Source organism: Gobio gobio (genome assembly GCF_949357685.1).
Source record: "Gobio gobio genome assembly, chromosome: 18".
Classification (NCBI taxonomy): Eukaryota; Metazoa; Chordata; class Actinopteri; order Cypriniformes; family Gobionidae; genus Gobio; species Gobio gobio.
The window spans coordinates 31,272,873-31,300,844 of NC_137111.1; the positions used below are offsets into that span (position 1 = coordinate 31,272,873).

At 39.5% G+C, this 27,972-nt stretch overlaps 2 protein-coding genes across 6 annotated transcripts in view; one reads left to right on the plus strand and one right to left on the minus strand.

Moving 5' to 3' along the window:
• The window catches only part of slka (STE20-like kinase a), a 32,910-nt gene extending 30,896 nt beyond the window's left edge, over positions 1-2,014 (plus strand). For all 3 annotated transcript variants that reach the window (XM_079843190.1, XM_079843191.1, XM_079843192.1), the window contains one exon: positions 398-2,014. In XM_079843190.1, the coding sequence (XP_079699316.1) occupies positions 398-544 (147 nt within the window). In that variant the 3' untranslated portion in view covers positions 545-2,014. The remainder of the gene's footprint in view (positions 1-397) is intronic.
• col17a1b (collagen, type XVII, alpha 1b) lies at positions 1,990-27,964 on the minus strand. 3 transcript variants are annotated; one of them, XM_079843188.1, is made up of 56 exons: positions 27,917-27,964; positions 26,610-26,670; positions 25,592-25,642; positions 25,298-25,402; positions 24,935-25,198; positions 24,797-24,844; positions 24,678-24,707; positions 21,882-21,929; positions 21,439-21,579; positions 21,060-21,242; positions 20,731-20,808; positions 20,569-20,643; positions 19,639-19,719; positions 18,958-19,038; positions 18,692-18,844; positions 18,473-18,559; positions 18,332-18,376; positions 18,075-18,239; positions 17,739-17,978; positions 17,543-17,593; positions 17,377-17,403; positions 17,245-17,271; positions 17,091-17,153; positions 16,581-16,688; positions 15,994-16,047; positions 15,862-15,897; positions 15,735-15,770; positions 15,568-15,630; positions 15,369-15,404; positions 15,176-15,247; positions 14,948-14,974; positions 14,782-14,817; positions 14,573-14,608; positions 14,399-14,479; positions 10,054-10,089; positions 9,872-9,955; positions 9,689-9,766; positions 9,475-9,525; positions 9,259-9,321; positions 9,107-9,166; positions 8,944-8,970; positions 8,759-8,803; positions 8,456-8,533; positions 8,319-8,366; positions 7,664-7,801; positions 7,466-7,582; positions 7,272-7,388; positions 7,066-7,182; positions 6,892-6,987; positions 6,634-6,780; positions 5,983-6,123; positions 5,590-5,775; positions 3,110-3,271; positions 2,930-3,010; positions 2,734-2,814; positions 1,990-2,599 (listed from the first exon to the last, which is right to left on the minus strand). In XM_079843188.1, the coding sequence occupies exons 2-56, from the start codon at positions 26,662-26,664 to the stop codon at positions 2,556-2,558; spliced, it is 4,680 nt and encodes a 1,559-aa protein (XP_079699314.1). In that variant the 5' UTR covers positions 26,665-26,670; positions 27,917-27,964; the 3' UTR covers positions 1,990-2,555. The 3 variants fall into 3 exon arrangements, with proteins under 3 accessions (XP_079699314.1, XP_079699313.1, XP_079699315.1); XM_079843187.1 differs by having other exon boundaries at positions 27,808-27,939; XM_079843189.1 differs by lacking the exon at positions 18,958-19,038 and having other exon boundaries at positions 27,808-27,939.
• Positions 27,965-27,972: the final 8 nt, after the last annotated feature.

The following is a 27,972-nucleotide window of genomic DNA, read 5'->3' on the forward strand; positions in this document are numbered from 1 at the left end:
ATCCCACTCACTGAATGTAAATGCGCACGGCCGCTGCCGCTCAGCTCAGGCATTCATAACTGAGCGTTGCGGAGCAAAATGAGTGTTTCAACTTTTCAATGAATTCCTATGAAAGTTTAGCTTCCACATGCGATCTGATAACGTGCCAGACTGGACACGCACCAAGAATGACAGCCGTGCTTACCTTAGCTCTGCTCAGCTCTTCGCGTGATGAATGAAATCTGACTCCTACTGCGTTTGAGACATTAAAAAATCTAGGAAAATATTCGAATAAAGTCATAGTATTCTGGTCATAGTATTCTGGAATGAAAATATGCTATTTAATATATTTTGAGTAGGACTGTTCTTTGTAAGTACACACACTGTATGACTCCCTCTGTTTCCTGCTCTCTCTTAGGCTCTGGAGGAGGAGTTCACACGTAAACTGCAAGAACAGGAAGTCTTCTTTAAAATGAGCGGAGAGTCTGAATGCCTCAATCCCACCACCCAGAGCAGAGTCTCTAAATTCTACCCTATTCCCAGTGTCCACTCCTCCGGCTCTTAACCTTCACCACTGAGCTTTATCTAAAGCGAGGAAGTGCAGTTCTAGTCAAGAGCCCATTGTCCTTTCAAAGGTATGAGATCAGAATAGATGCATGGGGTTGAAATTAAATTTCTTAGAGTTGGAAAGTTAACAGTAATGAAGGACAAACCTTATGCATTACCTTGACATGTTTTTTGCCACATTGAATCCAATGGATTAACGTTTTAGTTTTCTGTATGTTGTCTTCTGGTCATGTTAATTTGTGCTTAAGACATTAGGGCAAATTAGCAGTGAAAGCACTCAGGCAATATCATCTTGTCTTTGTGGAATACATTCATAAAACAGCCTTAATGAGGGTGACATGATGAAAATACCATAACAAACATAATATCACAGACAACATAAATGCTAAGAGATCACATGTAAACACGTGGACACTCTAGTCGCTGTTACTCAAGCTTCAGTGCTGTCGTGGTCTTGTATCAGCAGTTATACGTTATATTTTTGTATCCTCCTGTGAGTTTGGCCTATTCTGTTTTTAATGTCTACGCAAAGTTGCTTTTAAAACAAACGCCTCTTTTTAACTGTTACTATTTGCTTTATGGTTGAAGATGTTTGCAGTCAAGGAATGTAACCCGTAAGATGACATTGCACACTTTAAAACAAAACTGAACATATGCAGTAGTGATCTCTTTAGTGCATTAGGAAGGAAATTGTGCCCAAATATTTGTATTCAATGATGTCATTTCTCATTTGGCATTTCACTTTGCGGTCCAGAGTAGCCGAGTTTATTTTTTTATGAGCAAATTAATTTCACTTATTTGAAGGAGAATAGGGCAGTCTTTGCCTCCTTGAATGTTTCATATACGGTGGTAAAGTTATTTATGGAATTAACTGAAGTTTTTCATGTTTAATCAAAATATAAGGGGAATATGAACTTGCACGTTACATTGTTTATCTTCATTTGAGGTTTTCTTTTTATTGAAGGACACGTACTTTTGATAGTCAAATGTAGAGCAGCATTTTGAATAGTCCATTGCAGTCTGCAAAAGTGTTTCAGTGGGAAGACACGAGTATGTCTCACTGTTGCTGAGGACTTGATTCAAGCTCTATTTTTGATAACATGTGCAAGAAATCACACATCTGTATCTTAGCCATAGTATGACATGCTGTGCTCGTATACCTTTTGCATGCTGAGAGAAATCCCAAATGCTGTACTTTACCAGAGACGTGAACTCTTTGAACAGATGATGCATTTTACACAGACAGGTTATAAAAGTTGGCACTTGCACAAACAGTGCATTACCAATCGAGATATTTGTCCAGAGACAGAGAGAAGGGGCCGATATCCCAGTGTCATACTGCTGAACAGTGACCTTAACCTCTTGCAGCACTTTGATGGAATATCTGATGCATTTTTGAGGTCAATTTATGTATCGAAATGCTTGTCCATTGATATACTGTAAATAAAACTCATTGTATTTTCTTTGATTTATTGGTGTTTATTTTCTAAACATGGTGCAGTTTGGGTTCATATCGGGTAGGTGTAAAATCATACTCTGTTCTTTGTTAAATATTCAGTGGCTCTTGTTGAGTCATGTTACAGCACATGGTTTTAAAAAAAAATCTATATTTTTTGTTTGGTGGATTATCCATTACATTTAGATTTTTATGTGATTGCAATGCAAGACATCACCATAGACAAGATTCATATAATACAAAAAACATTAAAAAAATAAAGCTAATTACAAAGTCAACTATTGGGTAAAAAGTACATTTCAAGTGCTAAAAATGTATAATAATGAAAACTTAAAGACTGGTGTCTTAAACCCATGCTAGTAAAGCTGAAAATTGTTTGGAATGTATGAACTATAATATTGCATGCATTGGTTTGATTATATACTGTATAGTGTGATAAAGTAGGAACCAAACAAGCCTCTAGACTGTTACTTCATAAAGAGAGGCTAGTTTATGCATTTATCTTCGCTGTCAGTGCATCCACGAAAGTGTGCTACCGCAAAAGCTTGAGCCCTTACACACCAGTGGTCCGTCTCCATCTACCAGTCTGGATATCACCTAAAGATAGACACATGTCAGACTGCTGGATCCAGTGCTGCCTTCAAATATGTCATCATGTGAAGATTTTAGATGCTGGTTGATGTGACATTTCACTTATAATAACTTATTGTAACCAAGTATACTATTCTAACCTTTTTCCCCCTTTTCTCCCCTTGGTCCCTCTGGTCCTCTTTGTCCCGGGAGGCCGGATATCCCTGAGCTTCCGGTTTCCCCTGTAGATCACATACAAACCATACAGCTCTTCACTTTCATGTTTAATCGGGCAGCACTTCAGCTGATTTCCTGTTAGATTTTGTCCAGAATAGCTATATCAATGATGACCGGTACCTTTGTCTCCTTTAGGTCCTGGGTATCCTCTGTCCCCTTTGTGTCCTGGCCTGCCAGGAGGCCCTGGGATAGTCCCATATGCTGAAAAGATCATGTTTAGACAAAAATAAATGATAATACAAGCCAAATGTGGTGATTTAAATATATAATCAGCGTATGTGAGTAAAAGTAGACACTGACTTCTAAAGAAGTCCATTAGGTCCGCAGTCACGTTCCCATAGGTACCAATCACACGGCTGTACCCGGGTGGGCCAGGAGGACCAGGAGGCCCAGCGGGCCCTTGGATCCTTCCTGCTTGTGTTCTCCAGTATCCCTCTGTCATGTCCTGCAGAAGACCTTGATCTAATGAAAAAGTGACATGGGTTTGCTTATTATCGCTGTGATAATCCATCCAGTGTTTACCTGACTAGGGCCCAAAAAACTGGGATTAACTCCAGCATCCCTGCGACACTACTTAGAACAAGCGGTTTGGAAAAATGGATGGATTTACTTTTTATTACAGTGCTTTGTTATAACTATTTTTCCTTTTTTTTTTTTAGACATACTATCGCCAGATACTAGTAGTACCAAACTAAGCCAACACAACATAGTAGTGATGTTTTGTTCCTGAATGAGTCATTTTTGAATGAATCAACCAAGTCAATGACTCAAAAAACTGTGGCTGCCTCCAAAAATGCATTCTTCCCTACTAAATAGTTGACTAAACAACAGTATGTGAAATGACTAGTATGTCTGAATTCACAGTATTAGTAAAACAGTAGCAGGGTTTTTCCTGCATTGAAATGTTTTTTGGCGGCTGAGTGTGAAGCGGCTGGGATGGGGATCAGCACCTCCAAATCTGAGGCCATGGTCCTCAGTCGGAAAAGGGTGGCTTGCCCACTTCAGGTTGGTGGAGAGTTCCTGCCCCAAGTGGAGGTCTAGGGGTCTTGTTCACGAGTGAGGGGAGGATGGAACGGGAGATTGACAGACGGATCGGTGCAGCTTCTGCAGTAATGCGGTCGATGTACCGGTCTGTCGTGGTGAAGAAAGAGCTAAGCCGTAAGGCGAAGCTCTCGATTTACCGGTCAATCTACGTTCCTACTCTCACCTATGGTCATGAGCTTTGGGTCATGACCGAAAGGACAAGATCCCGGATACAGGCGGCCGAAATGAGCTTTCTCCGCAGGGTGGCTGGGCGCTCCCTTAGAGATAGGGTGAGAAGCTCAGTCACTCGGGAGGAACTCGGAGTAGAGCCGCTGCTCCTCCACATCGAGAGGGGACAGCTGAGGTGGCTCGGGCATCTGTTCCGGATGCCTCCTGAACGCCTTCCTGGGAAGGTGTTTCGGGCATGTCCAACCGGGAGGAGGCCCCGGGGAAGACCAAGGACACGCTGGAGGGACTATGTCTCCCGGCTGGCCTTGGAACGCCTCGGTGTCCCCCCGGAAGAGCTAGAGGAAGTGTCTAGGGAGAGGGAAGTCTGGGCATCTCTGCTTAGACTGCTGCTCCCGCGACCCGGCCCCGGATAAGCGGAAGAAGATGGATGGATGGATGGATTTTTTTGTCCCGCCAAAGTATTATTTGATCAGTTATTGTGATTTATGAGTGATGTAGAGAGTATGGGGTCTCTGCGTAACAAATGTGGGCGTTTCTAAATTTGTGGATGTTTTCAAACTGATGGGTGTTTATAAATCACCCAAAGAAAATGAACCCGACCGCACCCCTAAACCCTACCCACACTGTGACGTGGGCAAATCAGGTAAGGCAGTGAAAAACGCCCCTCTGTTTATGGCCCCGCCCACTGATCTAGTAACTCCTATTACTAACCTGCAGAGATCTATACTTGGATGTAGATGACTGCTGCGCTTGTTATAGGGCGCTATGAGGCGCCGTATTTGACAAAAGTGGAGCGTCAGTGAGCGAGAGATGCCGAGTGTGTCAGCAAGAGAGACCGACACTGCGCGAGCGATGCCGAGTGTGTCCGAGCGTTTGTAAATTGGTACATTAGTAAACATTGATCAAATTCCTATATCACACAATCATTAAACCAATTCTACTGTATGGGAGTGAAATTTGGGGACCACTATTAAAGTGTCAAATTTGGTATAAAAGTTTAATAGAAAGATCACAACTGGAATTTGCAAAAAACAGGTAAATATAGGCACGTCATGCCTGTAGGGCTGAACTGGGCTTATACCCCTTAAAAAATGACAAACAAGTCCCATGCTCTTCAATGAATAAGTTAGCGAGGGCTCTCTGCGGCACCCTGGACACAGAAGTCAAATGCCTTCTGTTTGCTGATGATCTGGTTCTGCTGTCTCCCACTAAAGAGGGTCTACAGCAGCCTCTAGACCAAAAATAATGATATTCTGATAAAGACCCATCATAGCTTTAAATCAGACAACATGCGATAAACGATTGTGGGGTAATTATTCAGAAGAAAAACTAAAAGAATAGAACAAATCGACTAAACGAATGATTCAATAGCTTACTTGAAAGACAGTCGGTTGTTTTGTTCTAAATATCAGCACTTGTGACCAACGCCTACCTTAAACTATAAAACTATTCTTTTGCTGCATTGTATGTGTGGCTATTTCTTTCAGAAACACAAATGTAAGTTACTTTTACTCCTTTAATATGAATATAACTGTGGTGCATACAGGATTGAATGATACTATACTCACTTTTAATGTAATCAGTCACTTTTATTGCAACATTGGAGTAGTCCACTGGTTCACTGATCTCAGTGCCATAGCGGTACTGGCTTCTGCCACTCTGATAACTGTGTCCGGGGTCACCACGTTCACCCTTCTGGCCAGGGGGTCCGGGAGGCCCAGCGGGACCGTGAACATAGCGCCTCATTGTGTCACCTGAAAAAAAAATTAAACTATTAATTGATGTGGCAATCAACCATGAAGTGTTTGCAGAACCTGGTGAGACAAATCTGGGATGTGTGAGTTCAACAAATCATGGATTCAACTTAAATCAGTCAAACATCCATCAAGTGAATGTGTCCAATGTAAGGTAACACTGAGGAGTCAGTTTCCGGATTAGAGCGTGTGGTGAGTGACACTCACTGTTCAAGTACTCCTGCAGCTCAGCACGGATCTGTTCTCGTGAAGAAGATCCTGTATATGATACAAGGCCCCTAGTGTCACCTGGAGGACCCTGGGGTCCTGGTGGACCAGGTAGGCCAGGAGGTCCCCTAAAACCAGACTCTAAATACCACAAAATCACATAATTTTTTTTTAACATTGCAGGTATATATAAGACCATATTTACACCTGGTATTAAAATGCGTTTTTGACGATCCATTTACAAGTGGACAGCATTAGACATTAAACATTTGAGCTTGTCCACATTCGACTGGACTGCTTTCGTAGTGTAGATGCTCAATGTGCTCAACAGCCAAAAAGACTGCCTACTCTCCACCCAATGACCTAACATGTGAGCATCCTAACATATTTTTTGTCGCCGTTACTATTGGTATTTCCCTTCACTTCCTTTCCCGCTCACTCGTAACCAGCGTAATGGCTTGATTAATTCAATAGTATTTGTGCGCTGCACTTGGTGTTCCAGTGAAAGTGCTAAAATGCATGTTAAGTGGTAATGCATGTAAACAATAATGCAAATCGGCTGTCCACTTGTGGTTAAAGCACTGAAAACATCCTAATACCAGGGGTAAAAAGGCCCTCAGACAGTAGAGTAAAACTCATTGGACAACTCACTCTGCAGGTAGAGCTGGATGTCCTCCAGTTTGTAACCTGAGATTACAGAGGAGCTGCCTCCTGGGGCACCAGGCGAACCAGGGGGTCCCTGTATCCCTTGAGGTCCAGGAGGCCCTGGACGCCCAACGCTTCCCCCAAGCCCTGACCCTTCAAACACATTCAAGGAGAATATAAGCAGAGGAAACTCTTCGCATGTGCACGCACTGTTATAAAACGCATAATAAAAAATATTTGGAAAATTAAAAAAGGGTCACATACTCTGAATCAGAGCTGTTATTTCGCTGTAGGTAGCACCTGCTTGGCCAGGTGGGCCAGGAGGGCCTGGTGGTCCAGGTCTGCTCGTCATCCCCTGCTCTAAAAACAAATACACAAATGGACTTACAGAATTCGAACTGTTGCAGCTTTAACGTAGAATTCAGATTGAAGACACACCATTCATTATTCGGATGGCGTAGTTTGCCACTTCCTGTGAGTTAAAGGTACTAGCACTAATCCCTGGTGAACCCGGTGGTCCTGGAGGGCCAACCACATAACGTCTCACATCTTCTCCTGAGCACAAGAAAGTCACTGGGTCAATTATCAGATTCAAGACTCAAAAGGCCATTTATACATAAGAGGATCTGACATGGTTTACTCACTCTGTAAAAGAGAAATGATGTAGTCAGCAGTTATACTTCCAGGTGGGCCAGGAGGGCCAGGAAGTCCTGGAGGACCTTGAGCACCTTGGCTAACACTGCTACCGCTGATTCCAGAGCCTGAAACAAAAGTATATATTTTTCTACAAATGCAGCAGGAGACACAGACAAGCGGCACAGATGGCATCTTAACTTACGCTGAATGTAAGCGATGACCCGAGATGCCACGTCCTCTACAGACATTGAAGTCCCAGGTGGACCTGGTGGACCTGGTAGCCCCTGAATGCTAGACAAATGCTGCCTCATGCTGTCACCTGTGGAAAGAACATCCCACATTCATGAGGAAATGACCTTTAGGTGTAGGAGTGTGATCATCCAAATAAACAGGTACTCACTTTGCATATACTCCATGATGTAACGCCGATAGTCTGAGGCAGAATGGGAACCACTGGAATGACCTGGAGCACCGGGTGGACCGGGAGGTCCTGGAGGACCAGGTCGCCCCTGGGACCCAACTGCAACTGCTCCTGATACTGAGGGCAATGAGAAGTGATGCAGGGAGTTACGGCATTGTTTTACTTTGATAAACTCATCTACTAATCTAATAATGGTGCAACTAGAGGTGAGTGTTATTTCCAAACATTTCTTGTGGGTCCTCTATATTTTTCCAAAACGAGGTATCCCACACTGCGGTATCCATCTTTTTAAAGCTATATCAATGAATATGGTTTTATCTCTGGTGTCAGCCCACAAAATGCTCAGTTACATTTGTTTCACTAAAGAAGTGAAGATTTTGGTTAGACAAGTCAATAGCTTAAAGGGTTAGTTCACCCAAAAATAAAAAGGATGAAGATGAATAGACTTTTATTCATCTTCATCCTTTTTATTTTTGGGTGAACTAACCCTTTAAGCTATTGACTTGTCTAACCAGAATCTTCACTTCTTTAGTGGGTTTGAAATGACATGAGGTTGAGTAATTGATGACAACATTTACATTTTGGGGTGAACTATTCCTTCAATACATATCCAGTACATCATACTAAGATTTACCTCTTGACTCTCCTTGGGATGCTGATAAACCTGGTACTCCGGGATCCCCTGAGAAATATATATTTTTTAAGTTATTGTACTGTAGATATAATTATACCTGAATACAATGTCTCCTCATTATTATTCAAGTTATTTACCTTTACGGCCCTCTCGTCCAGGCGGTCCAGGAGGCCCTGGTGGACCAGGTGGCCCTTGAGCGACACCGTACTCAGAGACTAAAGAGTAAAAAAAAGATTAGTTCAATATTTATTATAGCTTTTATGAACATTTAAAAACGGTTCCTCTTTGTGTCAGATGTTTTATAATCTATTTACAATATTTCAATTATTAAATTAAATTATTGTAGAAATTCCATAAACCAACTAAACACAGACTCATTATTCACCAAATCTGTTGCTGCGAGTGTCACAATCTTAATATATTTGTCAAAAAATACTTACTAACTCTACCAGAAGTTCCTGGAAGGCCAGGCTGACCTGGTTCTCCTAAAAAAATAACGTCACATATGGCAAACAAAGCGCTATTATAAGGCATGTGGTGATCCATCTGAGTATTTTATGTGTTTTACTGTTCATTTTAATTCTTGTGACTCATATTAAGAATTAGTTGGAGAAGAAAGCCTTACCTTGATATCCTCTTGGACCTTGGGCTCCTGAAGTTTACATATATATCATTAGATATCTGATCATAGTTAAACTACCTTCTGACATATTTTCATAGTGTTTTCACTGGCGACAGGTTGAAAGATAAGTAGAATCAACCCAACTCAAGTTTTAGGTAAGACTTACCTGTCGTTCCTTTAGGCCCTGTGGGTCCTGGTGGCCCAGGTGGTCCTGCGAAAAATGTTCCTGTGTAGCCAGCATTTGTAAAGCTGTGAGACTTTAAACACCACAACACCATTTTAATAATGTATAATACTAGACATATGCTGTAATTCAACCTGAATTGGGCACAAAGTTTCCTGAATCTCCCTTGTCTCCTTTAGCCCCAGGTCTGCCATATCCTATGAGACAGTAACAGAAGAGTTGAGAAAAGTATGCCACTAGTACGAGTATGCGTTTGTAGTATAGTTTGAGAAGAACAATTGGCCAAAAAAAAATTTATTAATCAAATAATAGATGTAATATTTTGAGTAAACTGCTTAACTTCATCTTACCTGGTGAGCCTGGTTCGCCTGGAGGTCCCGGTGGACCTGCTCTGGTATCTCCTATTGGAGATTAAAAATGACCATCTAAAATTAATTTTAAAAATCTGGTGTATTTTGTCATATCCATAACTTTTCATGACCTCTGAAATTTTATAAAGACTTAATTAACGTGGCAAAAAAAAGATGTTGATCCTAAAACGTTTCATGGATAATGTTACTGTACCTGGACGTCCAGGAGGCCCTGGGGGACCAGGAGGACCAGGTGGTCCTGTAACAGCAACATTTGCAGCTCCATACTGTCCTAAAAATGACAAACATAGAAGCATTATGTTTATGCATTTCTACAACTACTAATGTTTAAATTAGAGCATTAGATGGAATTAGATTATTTAAAATAAAGACTTACTTTCTGCACGAGATGAAACCAAAGTCTCACCAGTCTTCACAACAATACCCGGTTCTCCTTGATCTCCCTTATCACCTTTAAGACCTGCACAGATATTGAGGTGAATGGTTGGATTCGTGGAATTTATATTTTACTCATATACAGTATTAAATAGCAACACCAGATGCAAAATGCAATTTTACCAGGCTGACCAGGATGTCCAGCAGGGCCAACGGGACCTAGCATCACAAAACAGAGATACCATAAAATGACATTATAAATAGTTGTATCTAAACACAGTAAATAGTTCAAGTATATATAATTTGTTAGATTTTCGAAATATACAAAAATCTATGCATGTAAATTGCGAGGTAAAAACAAGGTGTCATTATTATTAATATCCAAAATGTGTTTAACCCTTTATGGTACGGAGTTGACATATGGCAAGAATCAATTTCTACTAATTTCCTTGTTATTCATAAAAATATACAATATATTGCACTATGGGAATTAAAAGGGCAGACCTTAAGGTAGCCAATGATGTGCTGTTTTTAAGTCAAATGGCATTTGAATGTCCCTCCAAAACTCTCTTTCCCACTCTTTCCCACTGTCTCTTTCCGCCGCCGTGTTCGGTCGCCGTTCAGGTCGCTCCGCTAAGACTTTGCTTTTATTTATTATTCTACTCTCTTTTACTCTCTATTTTTTCCAACGGATCATCTGCTTTGATCTGTTACGACAGCAAAACACTTCTGGAATTTGGTTACCGCTACACTGACCTGTTTCAGGACACTTTCTCCAATCTTCCATCTGAGATTCGCCGGGACGCCGAGTTGAACAATGGCCACTCGAGTCGACGGCGAAGATTCAAAAAACACCGCGGGAAACGCGCTGGGATCCGCAACAGACTGAGAAAAAGAGCATTCAGTCCTCCTCTCCCGAGCATTTTGCTCGCAAATGTCCAATCCTTGGAGAATAAGATGGACGATCTTAGAGCCAGGATAAGTTTTCAACGGGACATGAGAGACTGCAACATCTATTGTCTGTCCGAAACATGGCTCACGCCAGCGGTCCCGGATACAGCCGTGACGCCGTCCGAGAACTTCTCTGTTTTTCGGATGGACAGAACAGCCGAGGCCGGGAAATCTAAAGGCGGTGGAGTGTGTTTCATGATAAACAAGAAATGGTGCGATCCTAGGAACATCTCCATTCTTTCGCGATCCTGCTCGCCTCACTTGGAACATTTAACTCTCATGTGCCGGCCTTTCTACCTGCCGAGGGAGTTTTCCTCGGTCATCGCCACTGCCGTTTATATTCCACCACAGGCAGACACGGGGCTGGCTTTATCTGCCCTCCATGATGTGACCAGCGGCTTCATAAACAAACACCCCGACGCTGCTTTCATCGTCGCGGGTGATTTTAACAAAGCAAACCTAAAGAAAGTATTGCCAAACTTTCACCAGCATGTCTCCTGTCCCACACGAGGAGCAAACACACTGGATCATTGCTACTCTCCGTTTAAGAACGCCTACAAAGCTCGTTCACAGCCAGCTTTTGGCAAATCGGACCATGCCGCCATTTTCCTCACACCGGAATATAAACAAAGGCTCGTTCAAGAGCCCCCGGTGAGGAGGGAAGTCAAACGCTGGTCATCCCATTCAGAGATCACGCTACAGGCAGCTCTTGATGACGTCGACTGGGACATGTTCCGCGCGAGTTCTGAAGACGTCAGCGAGTTCACAGAAGTGGCGCTCTGCTTTATCAATACACTGACAGAGCAAGCCACACAAACAATAACTATAACGTCCTTCCCTAATCAGAAACCGTGGGTGGACAGTTCAATTCGCACTGCAGTAAACTCGCGCACTACCGCTTACAATGCCGGTCTCCTAACGGGGGATATGAGGGAGTACAAAGCTTCATGTTACGCCCTCCGGCGCGCCGTTAAAGCCGCAAAACTCCGATATAAAGACCGAGTGGAATCTCATTTCCAACTCAACGACTCCCGGCGGATGTGGCAGGGACTGAGGACCATCTGTGCTTTTGGAACTAAATCCTCTGCAGAGGTGAGAGCTGATCCGTTGCTGGTGAACGAGTTAAACTCTTTCTACGCTCGCTTTGATGGTAATCGCGGCAGCGCGACTCCGGCGAGTGACGCGTCAGAGAGAGTCCCTCAGAGCAGCAACAGTCACGTGATCTCTGTCTCGGAGGACGAGGTTCGGAGGGCACTCAAACGTGTGGATGTCAGGAAAGCTGCTGGGCCGGATGGTATTTCAGGTCGTGTTCTGCGGTCCTGTGCTGATCAGCTCGCAGGGCTCTTTACATCCATATTCAACGAGTCCCTTGCTACATCTGTTGTCCCCACCTCCTTCAAACGATCCTCCATCATCCCTGTACCTAAGATCAGTAAACCCTCTTGCCTAAATGACTATCGTCCAGTGGCTCTCACATCTTTAGTCATGAAGGTCTTTGAGAGACTTATTAAAAACAACATTTGCTCCTCCATTCCTGACACTTTGGACCCTCTTCAGTTTGCCTATCGTCCCAATAGATCGACTGAAGATGCCATCTCTCACGTCCTTCACTCCTGCCTCACTCACATCGACAGCAAAAGTGGGAACTATGTCAGGCTGCTATTTATTGACTATAGCTCAGCCTTTAACACCATAGTTCCCATTAAGCTAACACACAAACTCCTGGATCTAGGCCTGAATTCTTCTCTCTGCCTCTGGATTGAAGATTTCCTCACTGGCAGACCCCAGGCGGTGAGAATAGGCCAGTTCACCTCCACCTCCATCACCCTGAGTGTTGGAGCTCCACAGGGCTGTGTGCTGAGTCCCCTGCTCTACTCTCTCTACACCCATGACTGTTTGTCCACACACAGCTCCACCTCCATCATCAAGTTTGCTGATGATACTGTTGTCCTGGGTCTCATCTCCAACAACAATGAGACGGCATACTTGGACGAAGTGGAGCAACTGACATCATGGTGCCAGGACAACTGTCTCTCTCTGAATGTTAACAAGACCAAAGAACTGATTGTGGACTTCAGGAAGAGACAGCATCGGTCATACTCCCCTCTCATGATCAGCGGGACACCGGTAGAGAGAGTGAGCAGCTTCAAATACCTGGGTGTGAACATCTCCGAGGATCTGACCTGGACTACACACATCCAGACACAGGTGAAAAAAGCCAGGCAAAGACTGTACCACCTGCGCCAGCTGAGGAAATTCAGGGTTTCACCAGCCATCCTGAAAACTTTCTATCGAGGGGCGATAGAAAGTGTCCTGACTCAGTGCATCACAGCGTGGTACGGGAACAGCACCAGTCACGATGGCAAAGCCCTGCAAAGAGTGGTGCGCTTATCCGAGCGCATCTCAGGCTCAGCTCTCCCGTCTCTGCAGGACACCTACACCAAACGCTGCAGAGGTAGAGCTACTAAAATCATCAGAGACATTAATCACCCTGCAAACTCTCACTTCACCCTGCTGCCATCTGGTAAGCGCTTCCGTAGCCTGATGGCAAAGACTGAAAGACTCAGGAGGAGTTTCTTCCCCCAGGCCATCAGACTCCTGAACTCAGTCACGTGACTTCACTTCACCCCGCACACGCATAAACATACAGTTTAAACATTAACATCCACATACTGCCATTGCACTGCACTTTACGTTCCTATTGTTACTGTGTAACAACCTGTAATAACCTGTTTGCACATCATACTCCTGTTTGCACATTATACTCCGATTTGCAATTATACCTATTGCATGCACATCATACTTCTCTATATATAAATATATATATATATTTTATGTTAACCACTTATTTTTAAGTCTACAGTTTCTCACTTATCATATCCACTTATTTTATATTTTATATTTTTATTTTATTTTTTTATTTTTATCTTATTTCCTATTTTTATCTTACTTGATTTATTTATAACTCTACTTATGTTAATACTTTTTATTCTAATTTTATTCTATTTCTATTTTAATTTCCCCTTGTGTTCTTGTAACTGTTATTTGCACTGTCCATGGAGCGGACCTGTTTACATTTCACTGCCAGTTGTATATTGTGTATATAACTGTGTATGTGACAAATAAAACTCTTGAATCTTGTTACCCTCACATGGAAGACACCTGTTGAAGTGCTCCAGAAATTGCTCTATTAACCTAATTTCTAAACATCTCTTCTCAAGGGGGATTTTTTGCCGCATCTTTGGAAAGTAAATTAGATATTTTTATTCACAAATCAACTTTGTCTAACATACAGTAGTTTTACTGTAAATTGAGAAAACATCAATGTTTCCATGTACCACATTCCACACAGTGGAATTGCAGTAATGCATTCCCTCATTGTGATTTTTTTTTATAGATACTGGCATCAATAATATGATTACAGTTATTTATTTATTTGAGGGTTAATTAGAGGGCTAATCAACAAATATTCCTGGCACAGTTACTGGTTAACAGGAGGACGGTGTTTTGATGTGGCTAAATTTTTTTATCTGGGTTTGGTTTGGTTGTTTTTAACAGTTTATGATTATGAGCATACCTGAGAGTCCTGAAGGTCCAGGTGGGCCAGGAGGACCAGGGCTTCCAGGCGGTCCTGGGATTGCCACTGAGCTAGAACCTGCTGCAAAATCAAGCAATTTTTTACTTCAGATTAACTCTCAATTCAAGTTCAGAACACTGCACAGTGAACTGTTAGGTGTGTTTTAATGCTTACCTGCATTGATCACTCTTCCAGCCGCACCAGTCTCACCTGTGAACGTTTTAAGATTATTTATTAGGACATTGATATACATAGTTGTACCTATATGATTCTAATGTCCAATAATAAGACAAAGTATAGAGCTAAAAATAGAAGACTTCAAAAGCAGCTAAACATTGATCCTATATTCTGTTTCACTAATACTGATGTCTTCACACAAGCACCTTGAGCTCCAGGCTGACCAGGATTGCCAGGTAGGCCTGAAAACAAAAGAAAACAAACAATGATCAATTAGATAAATTATAGCAATCTTAATTGAACAAAAATAACATGCATAACTTAATTTATAACTTAGGTATAGAATATAATATAGTTTAAGTGACATGTTACCTGGAGGTCCTTGAATCCCTGGAGTTCCTGATTTAAAAAGAACAGTAGAAAAAATGTAGAATCAAACTCAATGTACTTCTATTAATTCTATGTTCTATTATTATCAAACTTTAGTAATTTCACAGTGTGCAATTATCACATGGTGAATGATGGGAAGTGTGCTATAGAAATGCAGCTTGAGATAGTTTTCTCAGAATGAGGATCATGTTTTTCTGCATGCTTTTATACCTGGTTGCCCAGAATCACCGGATGGCCCAGGTGGTCCTCTGATTCCTGGCAAGCCAATTGAGCCTGGCTCACCTAGATATGAACAAGAAATTATACACAATACAGATTAAAATAAATATGCAGATTTAGGTACATAAAGTTGGGAAAAGTATTCTTTGGTTTGAAATCATAAAATTCTGAAAATGCCACTTACCTCTTTGGCCCTTTTCACCATCAGCTCCTTGAGGCCCTAGTATGAAATGACAGAATTACTGTCTGGGGATTTATTTTACACCAATACAAGATTTGCATTAAAGAGGTCCAGGTAATAATGGAGCTTTAATCTGTGCAAATGTATTAATCTTTTTCTTTTTCTCGTGGGGGGAATAACGTTAGAATAACAGAAGAATCACCTGCTGCTCCTTTAGCTCCTTTCTCACCAGCTGGTCCCTGTCGTCCTGCAGCACCAGGAATACCTGATAATGGGTACAATGATTTAACATCGAATCAAATATTTGTGAACATGGCACAAATGAATCAAGTTCTTTGATACGGCTTTGTCTAAACATACAGTACATACCTGGTAATCCATTGTCTCCTCTATCGCCATGATCACCTGATATCACACACACATCATTTCACATGAATTCACATTGACTATATTAATACATTGGTAATGTTAGCCTGAGATATAATTGGTAATTAACCTTTACTTCCGGGTGGACCAGAAAGTCCTCTATCACCTGTAAAGAATTTTATTAAAAAAAATATATAAACATTATGATTTTATTTAGGCCTACTGCTTTGTGAAATGCACCAGGTATCATTGAGCTACACACCCTTAGACCCGGCAGGGCCAGGTTCACCTCTGAAGCCTTGAGGGCCTTGTTCACCTGCACAAAAAGTGTTTTTCACATGTAAAGTCATTATATGATGACACAAAAACAAATCCATAATGCCACCAAAATATTTTAAATAAAGCTGATTACCATGTAAACCACTAGCACCTGTTGAAAAACAGATGAAAAGAGAACAAAGATCAAACATTACTGCATTGCTTCATTACTGCCTAATGATTAGGTAAACATTTATACACAAGTATAAATATATTTATGCCAATATCGTCGCACACTGACTCGCATCTCAAACCATTCTGCACAGCTAATGTCACTGAATAAAATAAGTATCAGCCTTTATAACCCAAATGAAAACATCAACAATAAAAAATAATAATACAAATTGTATTTTGTATTGACCTTTAGGCCCAGGTGGACCAACTTGACCAGGAGAGCCAGGAATACCTGGAGAACAAACAGATACACTAAATCTCAAACGTTCGCTATTTTTGAGAATTTAAATTGTAATGAATTAAGTACTAAAAATATAATGTTAAGATCATGTTTCATGTGATAAATTCTCAAAACACGCAGTATCTTACCCCTTTCACCCTTCTCTCCGCTTCCAGGGGGTCCTGGCTCTCCACGGGGTCCATCTCTTCCCCTGAATCCTGGTGGTCCTTCTGCACCATGTTCACCTGTCACATACATTTTAGTTTACAACATTAGCATACAAGCTACCATGAGGCAACATCTAGAAAAGGTTCATTCATTTTTTTTTTTCAGAAAGACTAAGAGCATTAAACGTCAAGTGTTCACACAGTAGAGATGTGTCTTAGATGTTTCTTAAATTTAGCAAGGGACTAGGCTGTAAACTGGAGTGTATGCATGGAGGAAGTATAGGAGTGTTGGACTAACTGACTTTATTTGGAGCTATTTGTTAGCGCTGCAGCAATAGCACCTGTTAGCTTCAGCATTCATGGACTGTATCTCTAAACCTGAACCTCTAAACTTTTGGGGTAATTGTACATTGAAACACAGAATGGACGACCATGAATGTTTTTCCAGAAAATAAAAGTTTTGCGTAACGTTTCAGGTACCTGCACTTCCTTTATCCCCTTTTTGTCCCTCCCTTCCCGGATGTCCTGGCATTCCTGGTGGACCTACAGATACAAATAAAAAAAACAATGAAATCTGATTGTCGCACAACTGTTAAGACTTTAGTCTTATAAGAAGACCAAGCATTATTCTTACCTGGCAGTCCTGGAAAACCATTGTCTCCTGAAAAACAGGTTTGAATAATTTAATGTTTGCAAATGTACGCATATCAATATAAACCATATTTTAATTTAATTTACAGATAGCCAGTTTTAAAACTGTACAAACCCCTAATCCCTGGAGGTCCATTTTCACCTGAAAGTGGTGAAAAGAGTAAAGGTGTTATTGTGGTAGTGATAGGAAATCAGGTTGTTCACTATTAAATCTCAAAATTGAAGTTATAAATTAAGTTTTCTGTAATGAGTAAATAGTCAAAACTGAACATCTGATGTACCTTTAGGCCCTGGAAGTCCTCTTTCAGCTTTAACGGAAGAAGCAAGGAAGGCTAGATACACAAAAAAAGGTTTATATTATTATATGTATTGGCTATCTAAGTGTGTTTGCCTATAAATACATTTAATAATCAAATATATGCATTACTACTAAACGTACATTTCGATGTTTATGTGTGTGTTTGAGCAGAATTGTACCTTTCATTGCTTCAGACTGCAGCTCTGCTCTCAGTATTTGCTGTACATTTTTCTGCAGTACAGAATCGTCTGAATAAATTGCAGAATCCAGTGAATTTACATATGCTGCTTTACTTCCAACGTCTTTATATCTGTCAATGTCATCAATAGGAGCAGACAGGCGACTTGTGCGGGCATTAATGGAGGAAGATATTCCCTCAAGAGCGCTGACACGAGACTTCAGTTTCTTTACCTCCTCAGCTTCAAGGAAAAGAGATTAGCAACAGATTAGAAGACTGTATGCAACAGCACAAATGTAAACTTTGTAAGTTTCAAATCTAGACATTCAAATCTTACATAGAGCAATGAGTCCAAACAGAAGGCCGAGGAGCAGCAGGAGGCTGAGCAAAAAACCCAGCAGCCACTTCCACCAGGAACAGCAGTTTGGCCCACATCCACAAAGACCCCCTCCACACTTACAGTCATCCCCATCCTCATCCACAAGCTTAGCCTTATGAATCTCTGACAGGACACACATATCAAAAGACATGTGAGTCTCAGTGTTGACTGTATGCTGTATTATGTGCAATAGTTTCTCAAATAAAAAGTTTTACCAGCATAAGTAGCTTTATCTTTTGTTGACACTGACGTAGATCCATCTTTGGAGAGGTAACAATATTTTTTGTGAGTTAAAAATCACATATTAATTTTATAATACACATATTAATGATTCATAAAAAAATGAAGTCCCTTACAACGAGCGCCAGAACTAGACTTCACAGGAGCACTTTCAGTGTAGCTGGTCAAAGTTTCCTTCTTCACTGAAACATCTGAATATGACCCTTTAAAATCAGTCAAGTTAAACAATAAATAGTGTTAGTGTAGGTCAAAACATCAATGATGTTGTATTTCAAATCACTTTAATTCAATCTCTAGTCTAAAACATCAAATACAACATTCAGTCCTGTGTTTACCTGCTGTCCCATTGGGGGCGCTGTTGGTAAACTGCTTGCCACTGTCTTTGGTCAGGATAAATTCATCCGTCTCTCTCTTCAATGGAATGTTCTCCTTCTCCAGCGTCAGGTATCTCTTTGACACATTCTCATTAAGGGTCCTTGTACCAGTTCCTAAATGTGACACAAATTCTTCATTCTTCGTTTATTATGTGACAATCGCTACGTCTTTTGAGAATTACAGGTACTATACTGTAAATCCTTTACTGAGTGACTATAACAAACACCTGCAGTGGAGCTGGAGACGCCTGTACTAACAGCAAGAGTGCTGTTGGGACTCGAGGAATAATTCTTCTGCACACCATATCCTTAAAATACACACATAAACAAATAAATAATCATGTTCAAATGTAAAGTATCTCTTTGCCAACTTCTTATAGTACCAGCAGTCACTTAAAAGGACAGTGCTTAGCAATAATTACAAGCAACAGTGATTGAACACGTGTCCTGACAAAATGAAAACATTAAACATAGTTGGGGAAAAATTCAATGTTTTCCGAAGAATCATGTGACACTGAAGACTGGAGTAATATGCTGAAAAAATCAGCTTTGCCATCACATGAATACATTGCATTTATAATAAATTATAATTATAATAATATTTAAAAATATTATGGGTTTACTGTATTTTTTAACAAATAAATGCAACCTTGGTGAACAAAAAAAAAAAGTAAAAACCCTATAACTGACCCCAAACTTTTGAATGGTAGTATATGTTTTTATAAATTATACTTATACTTAAAACATAAAATAATCATAAATAAAATGTTAGGAATTCTTTACCCAAAATAATACAGTTCAAAACAAATCATATGTGAGGTTCCGGCTTTGGGAAAAATATCTTTAAATTATCCAACTAAAATTAATAAACACTTTTGTGTAAAAAAAATAGTGAATATAACAAACACCTGCAGTGGAGACGCCCGTACTAACAGCAAGAGTGCTGTTGGGACTTGAGGCATAATTCTTCTGCACACCATGGCCATATCCTAAAAATACACACATAAACAAATAAATAATTATGTTCAAATATCTCGTTGCCACCTATTTTACTTGCCACCCTATGTCACTTAAAAGGACACAGTGTTTCTGTTTAAACAATTACAAGCAACAATGTGCTTCACATGTCCTGACAAAATGAAAAAATTCAATTAAATTGATCAAAAGTGACAGTAAAAACTTTTACATAGTTGGATTGTTTTCTTTTGAACTTTCTATTCATTCTGAATAAAAAAAAAAAGAAAAAGTTTTCTGAAGAATCATGTAACACTGAATACTGGAGTAATGGCTGCTGAAAATTATGCTTTGTCATTACGTGAATAATTTACATTTAACATAAATCAGTTAGTTTTAACTGTTAAAACAGTTCGTTTTAAATTAACGACAATAAGTTAATTTAAATTGTAATATTTCAAAATATTAGTGTTTTACTGTATTTTTAACAAATAAATGACTTGATGAAAAAAAAAAAAGTAAAAACCCTTACTGACCCCAAACTTTTGCATAGTAGTGTATGTTTATATAAACTATATTTATAAATGTCATAAAATGTTTGGAATTCTTTACCCAAAATAATACAGTTAAAAAACAAATAATATGTGAGATTTCGGCTTTGGGGAAAAATATCCAACTAAAATTAATAAGCATTAATAATAATATATAACCTATTTTGTTTATAAAAAATATGGCGAAAAACACAGGATTAATGAATGCAAAATACAGTGGCAATCCAGTATTGGCCCAACAGAGCAATTGATGATTCTATCAACTGCTCTCACATTGACCCTGGGCCATCCTTTTGGTTGAGCCCTGTTGTACAGAATGAATATAACAAACACCTGCAGTGGAGACGCCTGTGCTAACAGCAAGAGTGCTGTTGGGACTTGTCGAATAGTTCTTCTGCACTCCATATCCTAAAAATACACACATAAACAAATAAACATGCTTATTGGCATCTAATGTCATTACAATTATTTAATATGATATGCCTCAGAGGATACCTGTGACTGGGAGTGTGTTAACTCCACTCGAAGTTAGAACTCCACTAGCAGGAGCTAAATTGTTGTGGAAGCCATACACTGTAAGTCAAGTAAAAAAAATATGTATTTAGCCATTGCATGTCTTTTAGAGGACTGTGTTTTCAACTGAATATTTCGATGTGTTCGCAGCTTTATTTATAATCACCCCAGAATAATTTGCAAGGTGTGATAATGACGACGAGAGCGATTTACATATTTATGTTCAAAGTTTGCCTCAATCAATAACAAGATTAATGACTTGATCAATTCTCTATATTATCAGGCCAACATCAGTGATCAACTATGCAGACCTGATAAGGAGGATGGTGATGTGCTGCTGACAAGCGAAGCTCCCGTTGACATGTTGTTGGTGTTGCTGTGGAAGCCGTAAGCAGCACCAGTGCCTGTGCCAGAGACTGTAGAGGGCAGCGTGGAGGTGTTCCATGTGTACGAGGCAAGGTCAGCGTCAAGAATAGTGGTGTCGTATTGCTCGACTGAGAAAATTGAAAGGAGGTCTTAACACTTTGGAAATGAACACAAGATCTCTATGCTTGGATGAACTGGGGAATTTGGAGTATTTTTGTGCATGAAAATAAATGGGCTCTGCACACCATATGTATGGTAGGAGTGTTAAATACAATGATATCTTGCAGTTTAATCAAGTTTTAACTACACAAGAGCTTTCCATACCTTGCTTGGTGGAGATCTTGGTATCTAAGGTGGTGGCCTTGCGAGGTATAGGCAGAGGCGACGAGGAGGGAGATCGTGTGGGGCTGACGCTGGCGGAGCGCGATCCCTTCAACAGCTTCTTCACATCATCCAGCTCGGTCCCTATAGCAACAGCACTGAATTAGTCACAACTTCGTGTCTAAACGTGCCTTTTACTTGCACTCTCTCAGGTGTTGAAAAAAACAAAGTATTTTCTGAGCTTTTTCCTTGAGCATCTGGGAAAAACACGTTCAATCCATTTGTTAACTTGTTAGTTACAATGGGCAAATCTGATCCATTTCTCAACATAATTTCACTTCATTTGAGTGTTTTTAATGCAGATTTATTATTCGTTGAGTGCTACATCTCTATTTATTTATTTGGTTTCCTAAAATAATTGAATTAAATAGAAATAGATAACATACATCTAGTTGAGGGAGATGCACTTTGCAGTCTGGTCCTGATTTCCGTCTCTAAAACAGAAGACAGAAAGAGAGATAAAAATAGAGATAGTGAGAAAACAACAAAAAAATGTCAACATGAGTGTCTTGTCATTATTTCAACACTAACACATTTAGCACATATATTTATGCATTTCATGCATAAATGCATATTTATGCATTTCATGCAGGTATTTCATGCATTCTAACTTATTTACACTGTTAAAGAGTTGGATTCTCATGCTAAACATGGCCAAAATTTCAAGTTGGACGTATGACGGAGTATTTCTGTGGCAAATACACTCCTTCAGCGGCAGTGCTGTCATTTTGTTTTTAGATCTGGTTGTGATGGAAAGATAACCTTGTTTAGCTTCCCAAATAACCCAGTGTTTAGGAAACAGTGGATTCGGCTTGTTTTTCCAGAGCAACAACGGAGTTCCCGGTCATGAGTCGAAACCGCAGGGCGCAGGCAGTGAGTGTTTTGTTGGCAATCGGCGTGTATGTGCATATAATGTAAACAACACGAACGTATAGTGAATCAAAATTTATCCAGGGATAATGCGATGATGTATTGTTTGTGCGTCTTCGGAGATATGAAGAATGCAATACTACTCTATAGGTACTCAAGATTAACATAAGATAGGCAATAACTGTGTGTTATGTACTCTTTAATATATGGTAATTAGTAATAAGTAATGTCCCACAAACCAAGTGTTGAGACACATTGAACATTGTGTCGGTGTCCTTCAGTGTTTATTTTACGATAATGACCCCTGACCATTACATTATAAAGCTTATTAGACTGCTATCTTTAAAATGAATATATACAGTTGTGGCCAAAAGTATTGGCAGTGAAGTAAATTTTGTGTTTTGCAAAGTTTGCTGTTTCAGTATTTGTAGATTATTTTTTCACATGTTTCTAGAGTGTACAATAAGCATTTTTATAAGTTTTAAAGGCTTTTATTGTAAAGAGTCAGTATTTACTGTGTTGACCCTTCTTAACCTCTACAATTCACTCTGGCATGCTGGATATCAGCTTCTGGGACAAATCCTGACCGATGGCGATCCATTCTTCCCTTATTAGTGCTCGGAGTTGATCACAATTTGTGGGCTTTTGCTTGTCCACTCGCCTTTTCAGGATTGACTACAGGTTCTCTATGGGATTAAGATCCGGGTAGTTGCCTGACCACGAATACAAAATTTAAATATAATGATTTCCGAGCCAATTCATTATCACTTTTGCATTGTGACATGGTGCTCCATCATGCTGGAAAATGCAAAGAATCACCCAATTGCTCCTGGATCGTTGGGAGAAGATGCAGGACATTTTGATACCATTCTTTATTCATGGCAGTGTTTTCAGACAGAATTGTGAGAGAGCCCACTGCCTTGGATGAAAAGCACACATAGATGGTCTCAGGATGCTTCACTATTGGCACGACACAGGACTCATAGTAGCTGTTCGCCTTTTCTTCTCCGGACAATCAATTTTCTAGGTGTCCCAAACAATCATAAAGGGGCTTCATAAGATAAATTAACTTTGCACCAGTCTTCTGCTGTCCAATCCTTGTACTCCCTGTAGAATTTCAGTCTGTCCTTGATGTTTTTCTAGAAGAGAAGTGGCTTCTTTGCTGGCCTTCTTGACACCAGGCTGTTGTTCATAAGTCTTGGCCTCGCTGTGTGTGCAGATGCACTCATACCCATCTGCTGCCAATATTGAGCAAGCTCTGCACTGGTGGCGACACGATTCCGTAGCTGACTCTTCAGGAAGAGATGGTCCTGGCTCCTGCTGGACACTCTGGGATGTCCTGAAGCCTTCTTCAATGGAGTTAAACCTCTTTTCTTGACATTTTGGGTGCAATGAAATGTTTCTTTCAGGTGCAATATTCTTGACCGCAATTTCCTTGCAGGTGAGGGTATTTTGATGCAAATCGATGATGGATGCATGTCGTTCTTTGGATGTAATCATTGTTAAGAAATAAATTATGATTGGAAGCACATCTTCTGTAATTTTATAGCAATCAATCTGCTCTATCATTTTCAGCAATCAGTATTATAGAGTGATTTCAAGTGATTACTCGTTCATACTTTCCCATGTGCTGATGATATGATTGGTGAAATGATGTTAGTGCCAGGGGCCAAAAAACTGTGAAATTTGGCCAATGAAGCTTTTTGGAATTATTTTAAATGCATCTGATCACTCTGCATAATAATCTAGAAAAATGTGAATCAACACCACAACAACTGAAGCAGCAAACTTTATGCAACACAAAATTGATGTCACTGCCAATACTTCTGGCCAAGGCTGTACATGGACATTGGATATTGATTTGAGTGAAACTTTTTTTTTTTTTTTTATCTTACTAGAAAAGACTAGTGAAAGACAGAACACGAGTAGAAAACTTGTTTCAACATGGACAATAGTAATTTTTCAGAAATATTCGAGAGTTAAAAGCTTCAATTGACAAAATAATGTGTAATACATTTCTCATAATGAAAAATTCAGGCCAAAATTAAAGACGTGTTTGGTAATTCAATGAAGGAACTGTCCCAACTGTGTGACTGGGGAGCGGGCCACCATTTTTAGCTTATCAGAAATGCTTTCGGGTTGACTGACATGTCTGTGTTGGGCAGGGTTTTATACCACTGGCTTTTTGAAAGTATGTTATTATCCTTATAAACATTTTTTATAAGGATAATAATACTGGACAATAAATATAGTTATCCAAAATGACCTATGCAATATATGTATATATTTTGCATTAGTGTAAATAATCTCACCCCTGCTTTGACTCCTTCCTCTAGTTGAACCTAGAAAGCAAGAAAAAGCAATAAAGCAAACACTCATATCAATCATTTAAAAATCCGGTTAATCATTTTAATGTGGCTGAGGGTCTTACTATAGTCTTTTCTTGTGATCTCCGGGGATGAGTTTTCACTTGAGCTTCCTGAAGTTTAAAAAATGATTACATGCTAGTATAATGAAGAACTGACAAAACAAATTATTATTTATTTAAGCTTTCTCAGCTGTGGCTAACCATCATAACGACGCGAATGAGTGGTTTTGCTTTTCCTTTCCAGAAACAAATGGGAGTCTTGTGTTCTTCTCATGCCATCAGTGGAGCTGGATCTCACCCTCGACCCTGATCCTGATCCAGATCCTGATCCTGATCCAGATCCAGAGACGCTCTCAAAAACTCCAGAAGCACCTCCTCCCTTCTTGCTTTTACTCACAGGTGACTCCTCCACTAGATATTCCCTTGATCCAGAGCCTAACCCACCTGCACTCACACCCACAGATGCTGAGACACAGAAGCAGGGACAGTTTTAGCCCTTTACATATCCTTAGAACAGTTTATTCTGTCTTTGTATTTATAATATCAAATGGTTTATTGGCTTACAGGATGAGAAAAAAGAACTGCTGTTTTGATTTAAAATGTTCTTTTCCAGGCTAGGAGACCCGAAGGTGCTTGACATGCCCTTGCTGGCGGATGCACTGAAGCCTCCTGGGGGTTAAAAACCACAGTAAACTACAGCGATGTCCACTTAGACCTCAAGTTGAAAAGTTACATTCACAGTATGACAAACAGGAAATTTCCCATGATGCACAAATACTGTAGAGGAATAAGGCAATGCATATGAATAAAACAGAACAGATAAAATATACATGGGAGGGTGAACCGGGGATAACTTACGTGGAGGCAATGATGTAATTCTGGTAGTAGAGACGGTTGTTTCAGTGGTGCCTGTGTTTTCAGAATACATGTCTTATAAATGTACAGTCAAACATATAGCAGGATAAACACCACTGAATAAAACTGTCCCACTTCACCAGTCATCAGTGAAATAATCAAGCTTCTCAGTAACATTACAGAACCACTAGATGGCACAGTCTTCTCCATAAAAAGATCTTCACAAATAATTAATGGCAGTGGCTATTTGCACAATAGATGCTATTCACCAAGTGTAAATAGCAACTAGATTCCATACACACTCAGTGAAAGTAGTATATTTTTCTAGCGATAGTTTCTATTTACACTGAGTGAAAATAACATATTTTCTTAGCGATAGATGATATTTACACTAAGTGAAATAGCATACTAAGTGAAAATAATGATATATTCTATTTACACCACGTATAAAATAGTTCTTTGCAATATGCTTAAATACTAATTTGATGCTATTTATGCTTTATTTTGACAGATACATACTATTTGCACCTCAGTATTGTTGTACATAAACAGGATGTAATAATAACTGATTATATTTATTAAAATTATTAAATGGATGCCGCCTTAATGGGACAATAAAAGCCCTCCCTACACCTATCCCTAACCCTACTCAATAAATGCTTTTATTACATTTCATTAGGCACTTTATTTCCATTTTTAGAACATTTCGTAATTTTTATTGAAAGTAAATGCCTTTCTGGTGTGATATGTGAGTGATAAGAGCGAGCTCTGCAAAAGGCGGATTCAAACCCAGGTCTATCGCGTCAAAACCTAGATCTTTAAGCATTATGCTTTACTGACTACGGCATTAAAACATTTAAATAAAACATTTAAATGTTAAAAAAACAAACATTTAAAACATTTAAATACTTGCCAACAAGGCACGCTATTTTCACTTGGTGTAAATAGACACTCCGATAAGTGGCTTACACTCAAACTCAGGGCAAGAACAAAAGTGAGTGATCTGATCAAGCATCCTTACCTCTGTCTCCTGAACTTCCTCCTGAATAGTTTCTTTGCTGCCTTAAATCATCCATTCCATGCTGAATAAATGTAGCATAACAGATCATTAATATCGGTATGATAAGCAGAATCAGTTTAGCAATAGATCTAACCATACTCATAAATGAATGGACCTTCATGGTGTTTGTAGCCTATTGCAGGTGAACTATATATTGCATAATACATATATTGCCCATTTCCTTCACTGTTAACATTGTATTTAATCAATTAAACTTTAATGATGTATTGCTATGCAAAATTACAGAATAATTTGCGTTTACATGATGATACAGTTTTAATGTACATGACTGAATGTCCTTCAAAACAACAAGTTTTAACAAGAAATGTAAAATGGGTGCACACTGATAAACAAAAGGATTTAGTTTTCTCTTTCTTAGCAGATTCTACTCAGATTTCAAGGCAAGAATGAAAGACTATTCCAGACCATATCCAAAAAGTAATTATAAATGGCACATACCCGTATTTAACATTAATGAAAAATAATGCCTAAGGGACAATTACTTGCTCCAACAAAAGACTTGCATGTATAGTCTCATATTTACAGTGGAGAGAGTAAAGCAATTCATCACCACCCCACCCTGCTTACATCTTCAGTTTCAAACGCATAACCAGCTACTGTTTCCGTGCAAACCACAATACATGAACAAGCTAAACACAGTGAATGGTCCCCCATAGACAAATAAATGTCTTTATTTGTCCATGCAAGGCTTTTCAGAACTGAATTCAGAAACAGATTTTAGCCCAATTTCTTTATCACATCTGCTGTGAAGTTTAGAATAAAACAAACATTTAAAAATATCCCATAAATAATTAAATGAACTAATTCTATTAATTTATCATTCAAATGTAATATTTAATGTCATTAAAATCATAAAGTTGTTTTGGTTTCTACTGTTTTTATCTGGTTTCCCATCTTTTAAGTCAGGTACAATCCCGCACCAAACCAAGAAAGAAATCTGATCGTTCACATCAGATTTATAAATAAACAAGTATTTCAAGAGAGCAACAGCTGGTTAGAATCATATAACATAAGGAATAAAAAAAAAAGATTTTTTTTTTCATGAGATTAATAGGTTAAATGAAACTATTATGGTAAATTTATATTTTCTCTTTTATGTGATAAAAAGAAAAATATATTTGATGTAAATGTGTTTTACCTTTGATCCTTGACAATCTAAAGAGAAAGATTTTGGCTGTCTGGATGTTAGATAACGTCCACGTAAGAGCTGTCTGTGAACTTCACCTGTGCAGTATGAATGTTGTTACCTGATTTCTGCCGTTTTCGTTCTGGTTTTCTTTCCACTTTGACAGGCAAGTCTCCA

Excerpts from the sequence above, each read along its gene's own strand:
- col17a1b (XM_079843188.1), bottom strand. The coding sequence starts at position 26,664 with ATGGATGATTTAAGGCAGCAAAGAAACTATTCAGGAGGAAGTTCAGGA. Across the intron at positions 15,771-15,861 it reads TGGTCCACCCGGAAGTAAAG|GTGATCATGGCGATAGAGGA; the intron begins GTTAATTACCAA and ends GTGTGATATCAG. Across the intron at positions 8,534-8,758 it reads AGGAACTTCTGGTAGAGTTA|TCTCTGAGTACGGTGTCGCT; the intron begins GTAAGTATTTTT and ends TTTACTCTTTAG.